Raw genomic sequence first — 22904 nt, forward strand, 5'->3', positions numbered from 1 at the left:
TGATACTGTATTGCCAGGCTTTCTTATATTTCTCTTTGTGAGCTCCTTGAAATGACAGACCTTGCATTTTTAATTACTTTGCTATCCTACAAGGCATCTAGCACAATGCCTGCTGTTTTCCAGCATTCAATATTTTTAAATCAATGGATAGTTCTGGAAAAATAACCCAAGCATGGTTAGGTCAATTAAAGTCTAAGTTCTATGAAGTGCTCTCTGGTCATTCCTATACACATTAATTTGAATTCTCATAGCTCTAAGACCATTGTCACAACCTGCTTCATCCATATAACTGATTTTTAAGCTTCTCCAGGGCAGCAAGCATGGCTTTCCCTTTGAATTCATGTTTCACAATGTGTTAATGCCAGCTCATGATAGGCTCCTCAAATATCCCATTCTCCTTCTCATTCCAAGGAGTTTTCTACTTCGGTTTATTTTTTTTTTTTTTAAGATTTTATTTATTTATTTATCGAGAGAGAGCACACACAAGCAGGGGGAGGGGCAGAGGCAGAGGAATAAGCAGGATCCCTACTGAACAGGGAGCCCAGTACAGGACATACTGAACAGGGAGCCCAGTGCAGGACTCCATCCCAGAACCCTGGGATCATGACCTGAGCCGAAGGCAGATGCTTAACCAACTGAGGCACCCAGATGCCCCTTCTTCCTCAGTTTATGTTGAGTTTACCCCTAGATGCCAGACTGAGGTTTTTGTAATAATTAAGAAGTTCTGTTGTCTATGTCATTGGCTCAATTCCTGACCCAACTTCTCAGCTCTCCCCACAGTGGTCTTTCTCTTTCTTTAGCACACTTTCTCTTCATTGTCTTTTATTTTTTACCCTAAGCGAGAGTCTTCTCATTGATGTATTGTACTCATGGGATTTGGAAAACTTTGATTTATTATTTCTTAACTCATAAGTTCTTGGAGAATTACTTCTGGAAGGCATCTTAAAGATCACTGAACCTAGGGACCTCAAACACAGAACAATTCTCAGTGTTGGCTAGGGATGAATAGTCAATCATGGCATATTTTTTTTTTCTCCTGCTGAGGTCATACATGATCTCAGAATCATTTTCAACAAAATATTCCAGGTAGAAATTATCAATCAACAAGAAACTATCAATCCATCATCACAACCAATCCACCTTATAGGAAGTGAAACTTGCCTGACGTCCTTGCTGGAGTTCAAAGCTGTTATTTTGCCAATGAGGCCCAAAGAGCAGTGGTGAATTAATAATAAACTCAAACTAGAACCCAACTTACTTGACCCTCATGACTGTGGTCCAGGCTTTCCCTTTCCACATGGTCACTGGTCCTCCTTCAATAGTCATTCAAGTCCTAGAATTTATAGTCTATTTTTTTGGCATTACCTAATAGTATATGACAATATGATTTAAAAGCATAATATACATGTCTTAGCCTTACCAAAAAGACATCTGAGCTCTCATAGATGTTATAAGCTCTTAAAGAGAAGGGCCTTTGTTTCACTTTCCATCTTTCACAAGTTCTAGCCCTGTGTCTGGCATACGGTAGGTATTCAACAAGAATTCTCTGATATATGTTCAACTACATATATAAGACAAACAGGAGCTCTATCCTTAAATTCTCACTAAGAATCAGTGAAACAGTATTTATGTGAAAGTACTCCATGCATGCTGACACATACCCTCACTTTTTTTCTTAAGAGGGACACCTTACGTCTAAATAAGTTCTCGCTTCACCTGAATATTTTAGGGAAAGTAAATGTAATGTCAATAACTGGGCTGCTCTGTGACACTTCTACTTCAAAATATGAGGAAGAGTGTTGTGATTTGGGGCTCAAAAGCCCTGAGGAATGACAGCTTTTCTTCTTTTTGTTTTTCATGGTGACATCTATTGACCATAACTCTGTGTGATGCTCACAAGCCAGAATTGTTAGGAGGAGAGAAAGACGAAGGAAAGGAGATGAAGAACAAGAGCACAGGAAGAGAGAAGGGTAGGCAGGGGGCAATATTTTACAATACAGCAATGAGATGCTTGTTTTTTCACTTAAAAATAGATTGTAAAAGCTGCATAAGCCTCAGCTGACATCATACTTAATGGTGAAAGATAGAATGCTTTCCCCTTAAGGCCAGGAACAAGGCAAGGATGGCTGCCCTTGCCACTTCTACCGAATATTGATCCACAGGTTCTAACCAGGGTATTCAGGCATGACAAAGAAATAAAAGTCATCCAGATTGAAAAGAGAGGTAAAACTCCCTTTTTACACATGACATGATTTTGTATGTAGAAAGTGCTAAGGAATCTACCAAAAAACCCCCCCAAACTCCCCCCAAAACCCCCAAAAAACCAACCCCTATCAGAACTAATAAATAGGTCCAGCAAGGTAGGAGGATATGATTGATATACAAAATAATTACATTTCTATATACTTGAAATGAACAAAAATGAAACTGAGAAGATAATCCACATGTAAAAAAAAAAGAAGAAATTGGAATCCTACTTCATATCATATACAAAAACTAACTCAAAATGGATCAAACACCTAAATGTAAGAGCTAAAACTATAAAATTTTTAGAAGAATATATGGACTTTATCAAAATTAAAAACTTTTGTGAATCAAAAACTAGCAAGAGAGTGAAAAGACAACTTACAGAATGAGAGAAAATAATTAAAAAGCATACATTTGATAAGCAATTGATTTCCAGAATATATAAAGAATTTTTGTAATTCAACAGCAACAAAAAAGCCCAATTTAAAAATGAGCAAAGGATCTGAATAGACATTTCTCCAAAGAGGGTTTAGAAATGGCCAATTAGCACATGCAAAAATGCTCAACACCAGTAGTCATTAGGGGAATGCAAACTGCAATTACAATGAGATACCACTTCCAACCAAATAAGCAGAAAGACACATAATAACAAGTGTCGGTGAGAATATGGAAACACTGGAACCTTTATAGACTGACGTTGGGAATATAAACATGTACAACCACGTTGGAAAACAGTCAGGAAGTTCCTCAAAACATGAAGCATAGAGTTATCATAAGACCCAGAAATTCTACTCTTAGGTATATACTCCATGGAAGTAAGAACACTTGTCCACACAAAAATGTATACACAAATATGCACTGCAGCATTATCCATAATAGCCAAAAAGTGGAAAGAACCCAGATGTCCATCAACTGAAGATGGATAAATTAAATGAGATGTATCCTTACAATGGGCTATTATTTGGCAATGAAAATAAATAAAGTACTCATACATGCCATAATATCCGTGCATGAGAACATTATGTGAAGTGAAAGGAGCAGTCACAAAAGGCCACATAGTATATAATTTCATTTATATAAAATATCCAGAATAGGCAAATCTATAGACAAAAATAGTAATTGCCTAGGGTTGGGGGTGTAGTTGGGGGCCATGGGAAGTGACGGCTATAGGGTTTCTTTATGGGGTGGTCAGTGTTCTCAAATTGATTGTAGGGATGACTGTCTAACTAAATATACTAAAACCTCTGAATGCTGTACTTTAAACTATTGAACTGTATGGTATGTGAATTTTAGCTCACTAAAGCTGTTATTAAAATAGATACATGTGCATGTAATACTTTAATTTTGGTGATTAAATTTCACTCGTTAATTCTATGTCTGTCACAACAATCCGTGTATTCACTTAGATGATCCATATATATATTTCCATGACAACTGTCTTAGTTTAAAATATGTTAACCGATACACAGATTTGTGAAGAGCAGGGAGGTATCTTTTATGAAATCCATCCTTTTAAAACATTTAATTTAAAAGAAAAAATTAAAGAAATGAAAACACTAAGCTATCTTTTCTTCAGTGTAATCACTACATCACCTTCATCAACACATCATTTCTGTGGACCACTGGCAGGTTTACCCCCAGTATTTAATATATTTACCACAAATCTACTTCATCAGAGATTACATTATTACTTTTAGCAGTATATTTATAACAGTACTCTCCTGTCTGGTAGCTCCATCATTTCTTTGCTATTGAAAACCTGAATGTTAATTATAGCTAAACCCAAGGCAGTCGAGAGAACTTAGTAATTCGATTATTTTGTACCTACCCCTTTTGAATCAATCACTCCAGGTTTCGCATTAAACTTCACTGTCTTCAACCGGGCACGCTCCTTTCTTTCCACCCTAAAGAAAATTGAAAATAAAGAGCTGATCGCACGGCAAGGCATTTATGAGTAAGTTCCTTACTAAATGAAGAATCTCTCTTCTCATCCTACAGCTCAAATACAATGTGTCCTCAAGTATTCCCGTTCCTTGGTTCGGTATAAAAAGTCTTGCTATGTGGTCTCTAAGAGGCTAACACATCCCTTGAAACTTCTCTGTGATGAGTACTGAGAGTCATAGTGATTGGAAGAAACAAAGAGGGAGGAAAAACTATTATTTGTTACTTAAATGCCTGAATAACTCAACCAAAAATCTATTACAAGAAATCACAGTCCACAGAGATGAACACCTACAATGGAGACTAAATAAACTTCTTCCTTCTCCTCTGTCCCTTCTGCACACCTCATCTCTCCTACTCTTTTCTTTTGGTTTCCTTTTTCTTCCCTTCCCTTTAGTGACGTGAGGGTATTTACCTTCACCTCAAAATCAAACATGTTATAGGTCATCTTGAGTTTTTTTCCTTTTCCCCAGTGCTGTTCTCCTGTTATCTCTGCAGATTTCATCATTGTACCTGACACTTCATTCATTCATCAAACACTCATCAATTGCCTACCATGTATCAAGCAAGGAGCTGGGGAACAAAGGAAAAAAAGAAAAAAAGAAAAAGAAAAACCATGACTGCAATCAACACCCAGGAATGTGCTCCTGGTAGGAACAAAGACATAAAGAGACCGATATGCTGCACAGAAAGACTCCTGACAGCAACGGGGGGAGTGATGGGTGGTTGAGAAGGAAGGGTAGAAAGCATTGGGGCTGGCTTCCTGGAGGAGGTGTCAATTTATGTGATGCTTGAAGGACGAGAAAGAGCTTGTTGGCAGGAAAAGTTCAGGGAGAATTTCCCGGACAGGAGACACATACTATGACCCAAAGATAATAAGCAAGTGAGAGACTGTGGGAAGATTCTGCTATAGGGTATATACAGGATGGGATGTAAGAAAGTGAGGTGGTGGGGCCTCCTTATAAAAAATATCCATCCACACTAAGGACTTGGGCTTTTTCCTTGGGGAATCCTCATGAGTTCCGAGAGGATAGAAAGCAGAGAAGTGATCAAATGGGTTCTCACTGGAATAAATGACTGTGGTGGAGGAAGAAGACAGGCTGGAGGAGAGAAGGGACAGTGGGTAGCAGGAGTTCTGTTGAGAAGTTACTGCCACAGCCCAGGCAAGAAATGACAATGAGGTGGAAGAGAGGGAAGGGCTTGAGAAACAGTAGTAAAGTAAAATTGGGAAGACGGGTGCCCATTTGAAGGATGGGTTTAAAGGGGCACCTGGGTGGCTCAGTGGGTTGAGGCCTCTGCCTTCAGCTCAGGTCATGATCCTGGAGTACCGGGACTGGGTCCCACAGCAGCCTCCCTGCTTGGTGGGGAGTTTGCTTCTCCCTCTGACCCTCTCCCCTCTCATGCTCTCTCTCTCTCATTCTCTCTCAGATAAATAAATAAATTCTTTTTTTTAATAGATTTTATTTATTTATTTGACAGACAGAGATCTCAAGTAGGCAGAGAGGCAGGCAGAGAGAGAGAGGGGGAAGCAGGCTCCCTGCTGAGCAGAGAGCCTGATGCGGGGCTTGATCCCAGGACCCTGAGATCATGACCTGAGCCGAAGGCAGAGGCTTTAACCCACCCAGGCACCCCAAATAAATAAATTCTTAAAAAAAAAAAAAAAGAGATGAAGAGAAGCTAATTATCTCCTTGATTTTTTGTTTGCTGGAGTCTCTCCAATGAGACATGACCACTCCTTCCTTTAAACACCACAGGACTTATTTGTATCTTCATGCTGGTATCATCTCTTGTTACCTTGTGTTTATTTTCCCAGTGCACACACAAAGCTGGATGTTCCTTGAGGGCAAACCCACATGTCACTCAGCAGCATCCTGGAGCAAGTCCTCAATAAACTACTGTTCACTAAAATAATCCTTCATGCGTTGTTCTGACTTGACGGTTTGTTTAAATATGGCCAACTCGAATTTCAAAAACGAGGAAAGAAAAGAGAAGAAAAACCCTGAATCTACAGAAATTAATGGTTTATAAAATCTAAGCTATTCATAGATCAATAATTAACAACATATTGCTTTTTAACTGAGAGCTCTTTTGTGTTCCCAGTTGAAACACAGTGCAGATCGGGGTTTCTATAGTTACAGAAACAGAGTTTCAGAATATATTTTGGTGCGAGAGGAGAATATCTGAGTGGAAACAGCCGAACAAAAATTTTCATATCTTAACCTCAGATATTAAAGCAATATGTTGCACTGAGAGTTTCTACATACAACAGTTGGGAAGAGCACCAGGAAGACTTCAGGGAAGGTAAGCTGCCAAGTGGAGAGATGCTCACTCAGAAAATGCCTGTTCTGAGCAACTTCAGCTCTTCTCAGTTTTAATCCAAGTGCAAATGGTAATTCATATTCATCTCTTTGGATCCTTCTAAAACTGTTCTTACGGCCCTGACTTTATCCTGGCTTCTTTGCATTAACCAGGATAATTATGGGAAACACTAGTACCTTGGACGATGCTAACATGACACGCGGAGGCTCCGTGGTTTTTGATCAGGCTCTAAAGAAAATTCTGGACAAACCCACAGAACTCACAGGGGTCCAAAACATATATGAGGCTGAAGTCAGGATTCTAAGAACTGTTTGGCTAAAGCATTCTAATTTTTACCCCCTGGTTTCCAAGTTCACCCTTTTCGGATTTCTTCAGAAATGTCCCTATTAGGCCATCTTTAGTGATTCATCTTTTACATCTTAACAGGATTTCAAAGAATGTTAAGTCAGATGGACACACACACACACACACACACACACACACATCCCTATTATTTGCTATGGTTTATTAATCTTCAAACAGGCAACAGAAAAGAAGCCACAATTTTTATAAAGTGTTACTGTAGGTGGCCTGGTTTTGACTCACTCATGAACGAAATCAGAAAGTTTTGTTTTCTCTTGGGGTTGGAAGTTTCATAAATGATAATGATGATAATGTAAGTGTTGGCCGAAGTTTTAACATATAATTATTAGTGAAAAATTCCTGTATATTTATATCCTCTCATTTGCTTCTCACAATAACCAAGTGATGTAGGTATTACTGACCCCCATTTGATGGCTGGGAAAACTGAGACTTGGGCTTTAAAATTTAGAATAAATTTTAATCTTGAATTAGGTTAGGTAAATGTCTGTATGCAGCATTATACATATTGAATTATATCATAAATATTGAATTACTTTCTCTCCTTGGCAGTCTTTTTTACATTCACTGTAACCCCATCATAGCTTTGCTTTCCCATCACGGGGCCCATCTTGATTAACTCTCTCAGTGGTAGGTGTCTGTGGCTCGTTTTCTCCTACCTACCCCAACCCCTTCCTCTCTTCTGGTGCTTCTTGGGATGTAGGTAGATAATTTATTGCTCAAATGAGACTCAGGGCTGGCAATAAATAAATCAGCGCTCTGAATAATCGTGTGTTCTTTCAAGAACTAAAAGCTCAAATACGAAAAAAGTAAAACACCCATCGTTTGAGTGTGTACAAAGTATTCGATGTTGTCCTAAGCACTTTGCCTATATTACCAATAACTGCACAGTGATCCAGGGCTTAAGATGGAGCCGGGCATATGGCAGGAACTGCAAGAATCTTTGTTGAATAAATGAACGAACAAATGAGCAAACGCATGAATAAACCCTCAAGGAGCGTTCTTGACCTGGTTGTGAAAATTGAGGCTCAAGAGTTAACTGACTTACCCTCAAACAGTGTTTTCAATAAAAAAAATTACTTACCAATTCATGACTTTTTCACTTGGTAAGAATCTACGTAAAGTTTAGCATCACCTTCTCTATTTATGTTACTAAGTAAGACTCCTTCAGCAGAAATAGATGGTATTAAAGCCCACTAGCCTTTACCTAAGGGAATGGCGGACCACCTGTATAGAAAGACTGAATCGAGACGAGAAGTACTGCCTTACTTCTCTCACACTCAAGAGGCAAGCAATTAATTAGATTGTTTAAGCAGAAATAATCCTCTCCACCCCAGTTTGGTCACTGACCAAAATACTGAAAATGTAAGCTGGATGGCAAAATCTGAGCAATCGCTTCTGACAGTTAGCATCTCCAGGGAGTACCAAATGGTCATGATTCCATGAGCCCAATGGTCTCCCTCTGCCTTCTCACCCATTTCCCATCTGGCATTGTCAGGTCCTGGCCAAACACATAATGAGGTCAGGCTTGGAGCACTGGATGGCGGGATAATCATTTAGCGCTGGGTGTGGCTGTGCCCGTGCTCTGCAAGGATGGAAATGCTGTCCATATGACTGGCCACAAGCTCTCTGTGAAGGTTAGGTGAATAAACCTTCATGCAGTGCTAGCTACAAACCTGTCCTCTGAGAGCCCAGGGGACCATCAGTATGGGGCGATGAATAAAGACTCAGATTAAAAGCCTGTGGAACAAATCATATCTTGGCCACTCACAAAAATGACGTAGTCTCAGGAAGCAGCAATTCTAGGCTAAGAGCCCAGGTTTTGAAATCATACAAGTCTGGGCTAGAATCCTGCATCTGCCACTTATTAGCTCTGTGAGTCAGGGCAGGTCATTCAGCCTCTTAGGGTCTCAGGATTTATGTTGGTAAACTGAAAGTATTGACAGGCTTCAAAAAATTACAGTGAATGTTAAAGAAGATAATACAAAAATTGTTTAGCAACTGTGCTATCTTCAGTTTACCAACATAAATCCTGAGATCCTAAGAGGCTGAATACGTATCTGCTACATATTAAGAACTCCTAATTGACAATTCTAATGGACTCTTGGTATAGTAGAAAGCCATGTGGTATTGCTATCAGAGAGACTTGGGTTCAGCCAGTGGTTGGTTGTGCACCCTTGGGTAAGTTACCTGACTTCTTGGACCCTCAATTTCCTTATGAGGCTTTTGTGAAGATGAAATAAAATTCTGTATTTGAAAGTACTTGCCACCATACAGGGTTGGTGCTATTATCAGATGGAATTTGTCCCCCTGTCTGCTGTCCTTTCATATCCCTTGACCCCTGCTGTGGACTGAATGTGTTGGCCTTCATGAGTGGGATTAGTGCACTTATAAGAAGAGACATGAGAAATAATCTCTCTTTTAGCCATGTGAGGGTACAGCGAGAAAGCTATCTGTGAACCAGGAAGAAGGCCCTCACTGGGAATCCAAATAACCAGTGCCTTGAATTTGGACTCTCTAGGCTTTCTGAACTATGAGAAATGAATGTCTGCTGTGAAAGCACCCAGTCTACGGTTTGTTATGGCAGTCCAAGCTGACTAGGACAGCACCTTTAGTTACTGTGAGCCCTCATTAACGTAATCACAGTGTGGCTGTGCCTTAGTCACATGTTTAATCCCACAAACATGTGACTCCAGCTGGGCTCCAGTGGCCCAATAGCAGTGCTTGGCACACACACACTGCTCAAACCATGCTTGCTGATTTAAATTTTGCCAAGTCTTATTTTTGTAACTTGGGGAGGAAGGACTGCATGTAAGTTTAGGGTATCAATTCTGCTGGGGTGCCTGGGTGGCTCAGTTGGTTAAGCATCCAACTCCTTCTTAAAAAATTTTTTTAAAAAAATTTATTTGTCAGAATGAGAGAGAAAGAGAGAGAGAGAGTGCACGAGCATGAGCAGGGGGAGGAGTGGCAGGGAGAGGCAGAAGCAGGCTTTCCACTGAGTAAGGAGCCCAAAGAAGGGCTCCATCCCAGAACCCTGGGATCATGACCTGAGCCGAAGGCAGACGCTTAACTGACTGAGCCACCCAGGCGTCCCTAAGCATCCAACTCTTGCTTTTGGCTCAGGTCATGATCTCAGGGTCATGGGATTGAAGCCCACGTTGGGCTCCATGCTGGGTGTGGCGCCTGCTTAAGATTCTCTCTCTCCCTCTCCTGCTGTCCGTCCCCCCTCCTTCTTTCTCTCCCCTTCACTAAAAAAAGAAGGAAAAAAAAAGAGCATCAATTCTGTAGCCTGGATTCAAATCTCAGTTCCGCTACTTACTCGTTGGGCAATTTCAGGCAATTTAATTAACCCCTCTATGCCTCAGTCTTCTGATTTGTAAAATGCACATACTATTATAACATCTCTCAAAAGGTTGTAATGAGGTTTAAATGAGTTCATTATAAAGGGCTTAGAACAGTGTCTAGCATGTTCCAGGAGTGTTTTAACTAAAATTTCTTCACCATCTTCAAAAAAAGAAAGAGGATGGGAGTAATCTTCATACCCTCCATCACGCTTTCATTGGGATGATAAAATGGGATTATCCATAGAGAAGCATTTTTGTAAAGGGTCAAGTCATGCCCTGATGTTATCCATTACGAGATTTTCCCCGACCAGTTCTACTAGCTGAACTGTACTCAGAAAAGGGGCTAGCAAGGAATTAAAGACTGAAAAATTTAACCCCAGTCTAAAAGTAAATCCTATTTGTACCAGCTCCCACGTATTCTGAGCTAGAGTTGTAAGATGCTAAATATAGTGTGAAATGAGAAAGCCCTGCAATAAGAACTCTACGCAGAGTAGGATTATAAATGATTTTTATTTCTTTTTTATACTTCTCAAAAATTTCCCACTTTCTTACAATGAAATGTGCTATAGAAACATCTAAAATAATAATATTTTTTGAAAGGATTAAATTCTAAGGAGAAAAGTTGACAAAAACTCATTTATAGCCATAAACACACACACACACACACACACACACACACACACGGATAACATTCATGAGATAGAATGCAAATAAATATCAACATTAGAGTCCCTAGACAAACTTCTTTTTCAGGCTTGTTGTAGTGCATTTGTTAAGATGGTTTTTATCCAAAATAGGAAAGATAGACAACTTAAGAAGGACCACCAGGAGGTGGAAAATTGCCTCAAGAGGAATAGCACTGAGAATGTTCCTTGGGGGGAAAATGAAGTATAATCGAACAAATGAAGGGCTATTGACAGGGCTGGCTAGAATCACAGAACTTCTGGGTTGGAAAGGGCCTGGAAAATTGCATAGTTCAACTCTCTATCCAAAGCTTGAATCCCTTTTTGAATCCATATTTCCTGACACCAGACCTTCTGTTATCAGAATCACCCGGAGGGATTTATAAACAAATAGAGATTTCCAGGACCCACTCCAGATGGATGGAATTAGAGTATTTGTGTGTGTGTGTGTGTGTGTATGTGCGTGTGCATGCACGTGAACACACATACACACACACATGCGTGCACACACAGAGGAGAGGCTCCAAGAGGGAGGAAGCGGGCACATCTAAGCTTTTATAATGCTCCCTTGCTATGAAAACCACGGTTCTGGTTCAGTATCTTCCCACGTAATCCATACCATCTCTACACAGCTCTGCCTAGTAAAAGAGTTCTTTTAAAAGGAGCTGAAATCTCTTCCCACATAGCTTTCCTTCCTCCGCTCCGCTTCTATCCTTGGGGCCATATTCAGTAAGATAGCTCTTTCTTCTCAGAGTAGCAGCTCAGACAGCTCTGATGAATTAAATCAAAGCAACCCAAAATGCACGTTGTCGCGACTCTTTTTTTTTTTAAGTAGATGGAAATGGAGAAACAGAATCTAAACTAGTGCTGAGAGTCACTGCTTTGAATATATACCCTTTGAGAAAACCCTACAAGTCAGAGTACAAATCCAGAATGTCCTCTCAAAGCAACGTGAGGCAACTATTGTGGAGCCCAGAGGTTTTTAAATTTTTTATAATTTTTTTTATTAAAAGATTTTATTTATTTGTCAGAGAGAGAGAGAGAGAGAGACAGAGAACATACAAGTGGGGGCAATGGCAGGCAGAGGGAGAAGCAGGCTCCCCGCTGAGCAGGGAGTCAGACACAGGACTCCGTGCCAGGACTCTGGAATCATGACCTAAGTCGAAGGCAGGTGCTTAATGACTGAGCCACCCAGCTGTCCTGAGCCCAGAAGTTTAAAGAGACCCCGAGAACTGTGTGCTGGTGGGAGATCCACACAGGGGCACGGAAGACAGGGAGGTTCTCTGGAGTTGCGGTGGCTTCTTTGTGACTCCTCCCCACTAACCGGGGGGGAGCCGCTGTGTGACAGTCAGCCTGCTGCCCTCTCCCTGCATTCCTTCCCGGGCTGTGTGGCTGTAGGCAGAGAAAGATGGGGGACCAGTCTTCTCTGGGGTGCCAACGCCCCACAGAGTGATTCTTGGGGGTAAGCGACACCTTCCTACCACGGTTTGTGCTGGCTCAGTCGCTGGCTCACGGCATGAGAGCACTCAGCTTCACTGAGGACTATTCACAGAGGTATTTTGGGTGTTTGGACAGAAGAAGAAAAGCCCTGGGAGAAACCTGTAGCTTGAGAAAAGTTGGTGACTGCCTTGAATAAACGTTCTTCCTGACTTTAATTTCATAACTGTATCTCTTTCCTGGTGGTACGGACAACAGTGTTTCACGGACTGTATCTTGGTGCCAAAAAGAGGCTCATGGGAAGGAACGTTCCTCCCGGGTCATGATGACTAGAGGCTGCTGGGACGCATGAGGGAGTCGGCTGTTCCAAAGTACATTCCCACCTAGCTGAAGAAATGTTTAGAAGAGAAAGATCATGGTACTCTTGACTCAGGAAACACATATAGAACTAAGTATCTGACTGAGTGAAGGTGAGAGTTGTGGGGTGGCGGGGGCGGGACAGAAGTCACTAAAACAGTAAAACATAGTTATAAACCCAGACTCAGACCTCACCACATGTTCGAGAGCTCATGTGCCAAGCATCTCAGTTCGGAATGAAGGTTTTTAGTTTGCCTCCCATCAGTGTTTCAACATAATGCATGGTAGGACCTTTGCTTAGGAAATTGTACTTTTACTGGGCTTTCATCTGACCTTTCTGTAAAGTTATCTGGGAAATGTGAACCTCTGGAATAACAGCTGAGTGTGTAAGTCAGCATACTGACAAGATAATCTTAAACGTGTGGATGCTGGTAAACGGTTTAGGAAGGTGGTGTAAACAGATCCCCTTTCTTTCTTTCTGCCTTACCACAGCCACCAGTTTTGGTAAAACCTTAATATGAGAAGAGTGAGAATATTTAATTCATGTCACCTGTCACCACTGACAATTTCCCCCCAGACTATCCCACTCAAATGGTTATTTTGTGAACAGTTTGCCATATCTTTATCTTCCCTCATTTCCACTCCCCAGATTGCTTAAAAGCAAACATTCTAAAATAGGAAAGGCATTTTTACCTCCGTTTGCTGGGGATGACCCCCATCTCTTCACTGTCCCCCTCCAGCGTGACTCTCCTGGCTTGCCACCACTCGTCATCAGAGGCGTTGATAACATGGAGAATATCTCCGTATTTAAAACTAAGTCCTTGACTTGGCAGCCCACTGTCCTTGCTCTTGTCATAGTCAAACATGGCTCTGTAGAAATGGCAAGAGAGAACGTCGTTAGGAACCTCGGCAGCACAGATTTCAAATTCTCCATTTTGATTACCCCCTCTTGTCCTGAGAAACTCCATCCATTTGGTACCAGCACCGAGGACTGACTCAGGATTTCAGTCTACATCCCCACTAATGTGGCCACAAATCAACGTTTAGTTCCTGCTTCTCCTTGGAGGCTGCAGGGGCAACCTCCGGACTCCTAAAACTGGGGTATTGTTTCTTTTCTTGGAGACCATCCTATGTGGCAAAGGGATAATGGGAGATGTGGCAAAGGGAGTTTAGTACCTGAGATCTTTCCCCTCCCGCTACAAATGTTAAAAGTCACTACAAAGAAGGAAATAATGAAGAGAAACATGAGCATCTTTCTGACAGAAGCATTTTGTGTTATGAACAAACCCTCTCAGATGTATCAGTCCATACAAGTCTTTTTTTGGAACGGGGAAAAATGGTAACAACTTAAATGTCATCCCATCGGGGACTGTGATCCTTCCACTCACTGGACTATCAGAAGTCGAATGGTTGCAGTTCAATCCCTGTATTGTACACCTGAAACTAATATAATAATATAATATAATATATATATAATATAATGCTGTATGTTCATTATACTGGAATTCAATTTTTTTTAAGAAAGCAAATGCTATTAAAACTACAAGAACATAAAAAAATAAAATAAACTGAGTGGTGGCAGAGATTAATCCAATGACATGAATAAGTGCTCAAAATGCAATAATGAAAAATATATTGACACCCATGTTTACATGTGTGTCTACAGATAGATCAAGATTATATGAATAAGACAAATCTTTTTGCTTGCATGGAATACTAAGCCTACCTCAGCCTCACACTCATCACTCTGAATTGTAATTCTTGCTTTATGTACCACGTTTCCTTCACTGAAGAGCACATGCTGAGCCTTCGCTAAGCCAAACAGACTGGAACAGGTATACACTGGTGGGGTGGGGGAATCACAAAGAGAACTGGAAGGATGACCAAAACCTTGGTAGCTAGGTGTTGCCTTAAGTAGCCGACAATTTGCATCAAATCTTACATTGTCTGCTTCCTCCTCTATATCCCCGCTACAAACCACCACCATAAACCACCACCACACGTACAGTGAGCACGTACACACACACACACACACACACGCACCCCACACATACAATTTCTCAAGAGAAGCAGATTTCGCCACCTCCCTGCTAATTCCCCTTTGATTCCACTCTGGTAATTTCGTTCGAGTGTAACTACTATGCAAGCAAAACTAGAGAGATCTGGGGAACAGGTTTTTTCTAAGATCACTGAGGACCAAATATGGTTCTTTTCCTTTCTTCATTTTTTCCCCCTCATTAAAAAAATGTCACATCTGCTGCCATGGCAACCAAAAAAGAGCTGAAGACAGCAGGTTGAGCTCAGATACTGTAGGAAAATTTGAATTACTTGCAACACAGCTCCTTCTTCTACTAACTCTGTCCCTAAATCATGGCATCGGGGGAGAGTTTCTCGGTCGAAGCTCCCAGAATGACTCACTTCCACCTTGACCACCTGCATCTTCCCTACCGAAGACGTGGCTAAAGCTCCACCCAAGCATAAAGGGGCTGACAGAGAGCAGAGGCCCACTTCGGATGCCGTTACTTATCTGGCTGGGCGATGTGACATAAATGAATTAGCACGCCGGAGCCACAGGTTTTTGTAATGCAAAATGAGTCCAATAACTACATTCACACGGAGCTGCTGTGCACGTTAATAAGACATACGAGGCTCCCAGCTCATGGGAGGTGCAGTGCAGCAGCTGGAGTGTAGAAGAATACGGGCTCTGAGGTCACACTGTTAAGAGTCCTTTCCTGGTTCTACTACTTCTTGCCAGTCATACAGCTCTTTATCCACACAAGCTACTTCACCTTTCTTAGGCCTCCGATTCCTCATACACACCAGCAATGGTAACAGTACCCCCACCATGAAATTGCTGTATGGATGACATGTGACCTAAGGTAATACCTGTAAAATAAAGCATGCACGACAATGCCTGGCACACAGGGATAATCATCAACTACGAACGGTCATTATCATCTTGCCTTTCCCCTGTGAGTGGATATTCACACAAATCCTTTCTATAGATTCTACTCTGTGCAAAAGAGAGTTAACACAGCAAGCTTGAGACTGCTCTCCTTAAAAAGACATGCCCATAAGGATGGCTTTTGGCTGACATCTGGGAAATTCGATTTTTGGGAAGGTTCTCACTATTTCCTATTAGGAATGGCTCACCACGCCTAAACTGTTTGTATAAACAAGCTTTAAGTGGAACATCTGCTTTTCCTCTGTGAGTCTGGAATCGTGGTATGGGTCAGGCAGACGGCGACTACATGATCAGCCCCCAGTAAAAACCCTGGACTCTGAGTCTTTAATGAGCTTCCCCAGTAGACGACATTTTACACCTGGTGTCACAATTTGTTGCTGGAGAGATTAGGCATGTGCCATGGGACTCCACTGGGAGAAGGCTCTTGGAAGCTTGTGATCAGTTTCCTCTGGATTTTGTGCCTCAATCCTTTCCCTTTGCTGATTTTGCTTTGAATCCTCTCGTTGTAATAACTCAAAGCCCCCAGAATGATGAGGCTGAATCCTGTGAGCCCTCCTAGTGAATCACTGACCCTGAGGGTTGTCTTGAGGGTCAAAAGATTGCAAATCATTTTCACATATACTACCTCATTTGTACCTCAATCCATTCCAACAAAGAAGGTATGAAGGATATAGTATTATTCCCTTTTTACAGATGAGGGACAAACTAACCTCAGCATGCAAGGGTCAACAACCTCAGGCTGGAGTTTTGGTCTTCTGCTCTGGAGTCCTAGTGCAATGCTCTTCACTTTGTCCCCCACTCCCACCTGAAAGGTGGTGACGAGGTGGTAAGGACGATGACCATGATGGCTACCATTACTTATGCTTGGATTAGGTAGCTTGGCACTTTGTACTGTTTTCTTATTTGACATCATAAGAACCTGAAGGTAAAAATTAGTATCCTCATTTTATAGGTGAGGGAAAGAGGCTCAGGACATTAAAGCACCTGCCCCAGGTCACGTGTACGCATGTGGTGGAGACCGCAGCGAGAATACGCTCCAAAATCCACATTCTTGGACATTTCATTATAAGGCTCAGTTTCCCAGCCTGTTTGTCCTCGGGCCGTGCTCACAATTCAGCAGTACCAGGAACTCTTCACCTCCCTTCAAGGCTGACCACTCTCCCCCACCTCCTGCCCCTAAGTCCCCGAAGCTCCTTACTGCTCAGTTCTTGTCTCAGTATTTTTTTTATCTTAAGAGTCTTTGAATCTCTGGTTTAGCTCCAGGCTCCTTCTGGATGTAAAGTGTGGGGAGTGGACGGAGAAAAGCCATCAGGAAAGCTGGCAGGTGGTCGCCAAGAAGGCAGGGTTTAGGGTCGGACTGCCTGGGTTTGCAACTTTTTAACCATGTGATCTTAAGCAAGTTACTTAGCGTCTCTGGCCTTGAGGTTTTCTGAATTGTGAAACTGTCCTATAATAACACCAAATACTTCAAAGAGTTGTGGTGAGGATTAAATGAAATAATATATGGAAGTACTGCAACACCAGCTTGACACGGGCTCAACAAATGGTGGCTACTATTACTACTGTAATTGTTTTTCTGAAAATGGGCTGGTCTTGAATAGGGGATCTGGGTTCCCACTGTGCCACTTAGTAGCCATCTTGTGGACTGTGTATAAAGACATCTACAATTCCTCTCTATCCTCTGAGTCCAGTATAGCACCGGGCACAAAGTAGATGTTCATCATGGTTCTGTGGAAATGTTTCAGACAAACTCTGAAAGCCCTGCTTCTCTCAAGCCCGTGTCCCCGTGTGTAAGGGAGGGGAGGAGAGACTTTCCAGTGGTTCCCACCAGGCCAGACATTCAATCTACTGTGTTCCACTCCATTCCCAAGAATCCCTGAGGGAAGGTTCCCACTCCTGCCTTCAGCAATAGGTGTCCCCCTCCTGCCTTCAGTGACAGGTGTCCCCAAAGAAGGGGCTCAGTAACACGCGTCTACCCATTTCTATTTATCTTGGACAATCTGCCCCTCTAGGATTACACTCATTTCAAACTTGTCGGGTCCCTGAAAACAAGCAGCTGATATATTTCGGCAGCTTCCGGCTCCTTTGGATATTAATGGATCTTCATGTCTGGGAGAAATGCTACAGTGCCCCATCACCTAATTTAAAAAAAACGATAAGCTGTTTTTAATTTGCTTTATGTGCTAATTCATCACAGCAACTTTTATAAAATGCCATTAAGACTCACACTTTCCACCCAGGGTGCTTTTAACAAGTCCATTAGACAAGTAGAATTAGAGAGGAATGATGCAACATCTCTCCCATCCCTCCTGGCCCTCCTGCATTTCACCATGTGCTGGCCCTTTGCCAACTGGGGAAGTCCAGGAAGGGGGGCAAAGCAGCTGCTCACCCTCATGGCTGTGCAAACATATGGGGAGATACCTGAGCACCTGATGGAAATTGTACTGAAGTGCCCCACAATGTGCTGAAGACTTTAGAGCTATCATCTCATTCAATGTACTGGGCAGGCAAGGCAGCATGTGGGTTATATGCCAAGCTTTGGAGAGAGAAGAGACCTGAGTTTACATCGCAACTCTGCCACTCCTAGTGGTGAATTTGGGGCACGTCACCTAACCTTCTCGATGATCTCTTCACCACAGATGACTATTCCCTCAGCTATGAAATGCAGAGAATGATGGCATTAACTCAAAAGATTGTTATGAAGAACCCACCATAGGGTAAAGCCTGCAAAAGGCCCAACACCCACAGAGAAGGAGTTCCATTTTGTTACGATTTCTGACGACAATCTTGCCATGCCAGCGTTTTTGTTTTTGTTTTTTTAAATCTCATAAAGGAAATGAGACCCAAAGAGATGAAATGAAAAAAAGCTATTAAGTAGCAGAACCAGGATTCAAATATAGATAGATGTGCCGGAATCAAAAGCCCATGCTCCTGGCTGTAGAATTCAGCTTGCAATTCCTTACAAGGAATGTTGTGCTTAGACTGCATCTCCAGAGATTTCATGATTTGGCGGGGATCGCATTTATAATGACACCACGGACTCGATGTCAGGAGAGAGATATGAGCAGTTTATGGAGGGCACTCAGTTCTCATAACTGCCCCACACTGCATGGATTAGCCTTATGTCACAGACGAGGAAATACAGACTTCGGTCACTGAAGCAACACATCCAGGGGCAAACCAGCTAGCACGTGACAGGGCAGGACTGAGCGTAAGACCCGTCTGCCTTCAACACCTGTGGACGTGCTTCACCAACCCATGTGTTGTTTCTGCAAGCAACCCTCTCCAACCAAAACCAACCTCATTTTCTACTGAGCTTAGGCTGCAGTAATATTTAATAATCATGGACTGCAAGAGCACGCATGTTTTCCGTATTGGGCGGAGGATCAAATGCTGGCTGAACCACTTCGAGGCTGTTATAGCAGAGAATCACGGGAGTGAAGAGAATCCCCAGGACCGTACCACTAAGAACTGGAAAAATTTCTTGATGCGTCTCATGGCTACTGAAGATACGGTAGGGAAAATAATTACCTAACTGCTTCTCTGCAAGGATGTCTACACCTTAATCCCCAGAATCTGAGAATATGTTACCTTCTGTGGTTAAAGTGATAAGGAGAGAGTATCCTTGACTATCTGGGTGGGCCCAACCCAATCATATGAGTCCTTAAAAGTAGAAGAGAAGGCAGAAGAATAGGTCAGAGAGATGTACCATGAGAGGTACACGGTGGCCACTGCTGGATTTGAAGACAGAGGGAGGTAATTTGTCGAAGCAGCAACAGCAAGCTAGTAACGGAGGACAAGAAACAGGATGATTTTATAGAGGACAGGTAGAAGGCCAAGGCCACCAGTTGGAGGACTCTGCCAAAGATTCTTTGGAATAAAAACAACTACTCAGCAATGATAGTAACAGCCCACAGAGTGCCTATTGTCGTCCAACCACGTGCAAAGTACCTTTGTGTTACATAATGTCATCTTACTGAGTCCTCGTAAATAGTGTGACATGTAAGTATGATTATTCCTACTTTGCAGATAAAAAATTTAGGGCTTTAATCTCTTACTTCTACTTGAACCAATTCTCACAGAAACCCTATGAGATAAATATTATTTGTTCCTATGCTCAGATAAGGAAACTGAGGCATGGAAGATGCAGCTTTTTTCTTCTCAGAAGTTGTAAAGCACTCTGCTTGCACCTTTCTTGGGAAGCCTACAATGTCTAGTCTTGAATGGGAATGTGTCTCACCTCCTATACTAGATTAAAGCCACTGACTGAAGGTCAGGGGCTCCCAAGTCCTGCCTCTGCACAGTCCTTGCAGACGCTTTACAAATGAACAAACCAACCATCAGCTGCACACCTTCTGTGCAGTGAACCTGTTTGGGCTGGAGAAGCCTTTGTTTCCATGACAATGTTAAGACCCACAAAGAGCACTTGGACTCAATTTCTTTCCCTCCAGAAGTTGAGGCTTCTGCTTGATTAGAGGTTCTCACCTCTCTATGCAGCAGGAGAAGGAAGAGCTGTGGAAGATAAAGTCTGCTCTCTACTCCACGCCACTGTTCCATTGCTAAGGCATGCAGCTGAGGATAGTGCAGGAAGTGTAGATATGGGAGTGAAGAGACACTTTCAAGTGAGTCCACCTCTTCCTACCTGAGCATCCCTGGGATTGGTCCACAACCAATCTGAGCCTTGGTTTATCAATGAATGGGCTTAATCATCTCTAGGTCTCAGCACATTTGGAGAGATTTAATGAGATGACATGGGAAAAGCCTTTAGCACACTTCCAACCAATAGTCCCTTTACTTCACCTCTTGCCTACACTAGGAATGAGTGAGTTATTTCTATAATTGTTGGCAGGAGGTCCTAATACAGTGTTCCTAAAATACAACATAAAAATACCCATGCAGTTAACGTTCTCAAAACATTTTCCTGCCAGGGGGATGTGGGAAAGGGATCTGCACTGGGAGCAGACAGATCTGAAATTTAGGTGCTCTTATTTTAAAAACCAGCCATTTCCAATAGTTTTTCCTTCTTCAAAGCATTCATTCGTGCCCTCATGAATCAATCAAACAAACAAACAAACAAACAAACAAACATCTCTAAAGAACCGAGATGGCACCCTGGAAGTAGGGAGAAGCTGGGACAGAGTGAGGAGAGGGGGCTCTGGTTCTGGCTTCAACGTAATCTCCCCATGTGATCTCGAGTAAGTTACTTAACCTCTTTGGGCTTCAGCTCCTATGTAATCAACAGGCACACAGCACTTTTCTAAAGCACGTTTCAGCTGTCATGTTCTATGCCTTTGTCTTGCAAGACACTGTGGGGAAATCAGGTCAACTTTCCACACGGCTGACAGGATGTGTGTCTCCTAGGATTGTGTCTGCCTTGTGAAAGTTGCTCTGCTCTTGCCATTTCCTCCATCAATCCTGGACCTTCTTTTCTCCTCCCTCCACCCTCACTGGGAGTTAAAGGTCCCTCTCCTAGGCTCTTAAATCACATTGTACTATGATTTCTAATCTTTGCAAATTCTAGTTTGTACATGCATGGGGGACAGGGGAGGTTCGTGTTCCTGCTGTCCCTAGGGCCTACCACATAGCAGATGTCCCCCCAAAATTATTTTCTTTTATTACATTTGTCACCTCTACTTCTCGGGGCAATCTCTGGGATTCAGTTGGGTACATTCTTTCTTTCTTTTTGGCGGGGTGGGGGGCGGGTTCATTCTTTTTTATGAAGGCATGGACAACTGGACAGAACAGGAAAGCCTGAGAAGCATCCAGCACTGGCTTCCCTGCCTTTCTTGGGAGATCATGAAGATCCACGCAATGTTCCTGTCTCTCAAGTCTGAACACATTCATCTCAGGGTAGAAGGAAACACACAGCTCTGTACTGATTACTTTTCTTGCCTCCTCGAGGAATCCTACATATGCCCGTGGATTGGTCATCATATCTAGGCTGATGGAGGTCTGATGTGGCCACTCAATTCCCCATCTATTTCAATAAGGAATTGTCCTTAGTGAAAAGGGGTGGCTGAATCCACCTGTGTGAATCGATGTGAGAGGATGAGAACACATTAGCCTCCGTCGATCCCTGCTAAGAGGGCTCTGACCAAGATGCTGTCTCTCAGTGATTACCGAGCACACAGTAGGCCTTACAAGGTGCCAGGCACCGCTCTAGGTATTTCTTATCTGTGATTCAAGAGATTCTATTCCTTAAGGTACAGGCATTGTTTCCAGTTGATAGAAGGGTAAATGCACCACGCGCCATGGACTCTGGTACCACATGGGTTATGCCATTTTGTCATTAATAACCTTATAAGGCAGGTTTGTGCTCTGTAAAGATACACTTTTCTTCACGCCACAGTTTCCTTCTATGTCCGGAGGGTATTGGGAAGCTGTCAATTTCTACTGCACCCAAGGAATCAGGCAGTCACTGTCATGACTAACGATGGACCTAACTGGGCACCAACTAGAGGTCCTCGAAGCCTGGGCCTCTGCAGCTGTGGCATTTTGATGATAATCAGGAAAGAAGCATGACTTCCAGGGGCAACAATTCTTTCTCTCAGTCTCTCCTGAGTCACCAGCACTCCCCGTCCCCTAGGGACACAGTGCTAGCAGACTTCCTGTGTCCAGAGGCCTGTGTGCTGATCATTTCAGACAAGACATCCTCAGAGTCTCCAGGGATGGGGCCCACTGCAGCCTGCCTCCTCTCTCAGGCTGTCCCAGCAATCTGTCTGAGTGGTTTACACGGCAGTGCCGACTGACAGGACCTCATCTGAGGGAAGCAGAGGCAAATCTGAACCTGCCCAAAGGCAGGGCTCGACAGACCACGGCAAATGGTACTTTGGATTTCAGGGCTGGGTGAGGCTGTAAAAATTAATCATCTTAAAATCATTGTCTTTCCCCGCAAATGCCATCAGCTGGCCATTTGGAGATTGAAATATAGGAAGGGGAACATGGCCACGATGAAGAGCCCAGGCTTTAGGACAGTTCTAAAAGCCTTTATGTGCTGGCGTCGCTTATCAGGCAATCAAAATACATTAATCAAGATATTTCAGAAAGGCTGACATAGCTCTGACTACAGCCTTTTATTTCTGATCCAAGCTGAAAATGTATATCAAGCTTTGGTATTCATGTCTTAGGGTTTTACTGCCACAAATTAATAAGCTTGCTTGAGAGGAAAAAAAAGTATCTTTTCTTTTCTTTTCTTTTTTTAAGATCAAGAGAGGGCAAGAAGGAGGGAGGGAGAGGGAGAGAAGAGCCCAA

The 22904-nt window shown here is 42.6% G+C and overlaps 1 protein-coding gene across 11 annotated transcripts in view; it reads right to left on the reverse strand.

The window, feature by feature from the left end:
- DLG2 (discs large MAGUK scaffold protein 2) overlaps positions 1-22904 on the reverse strand; it is a gene marked incomplete at its 5' end in the record, with an annotated part of 887937 nt that overhangs the window by 57561 nt on the left and 807472 nt on the right. For all 11 annotated transcript variants that reach the window (XM_080815305.1, XM_080815304.1, XM_080815303.1 and 8 more), the window contains 2 exons: positions 4076-4151; positions 13382-13558. In XM_080815305.1, the coding sequence (XP_080671431.1) occupies positions 4076-4151; positions 13382-13558 (253 nt within the window). The remainder of the gene's footprint in view (positions 1-4075; positions 4152-13381; positions 13559-22904) is intronic.

The sequence above is a fragment of the Martes martes genome, assembly GCF_963455335.1.
Source record: "Martes martes genome assembly, chromosome: 10".
Lineage (NCBI taxonomy): Eukaryota > Metazoa > Chordata > Mammalia > Carnivora > Mustelidae > Martes > Martes martes.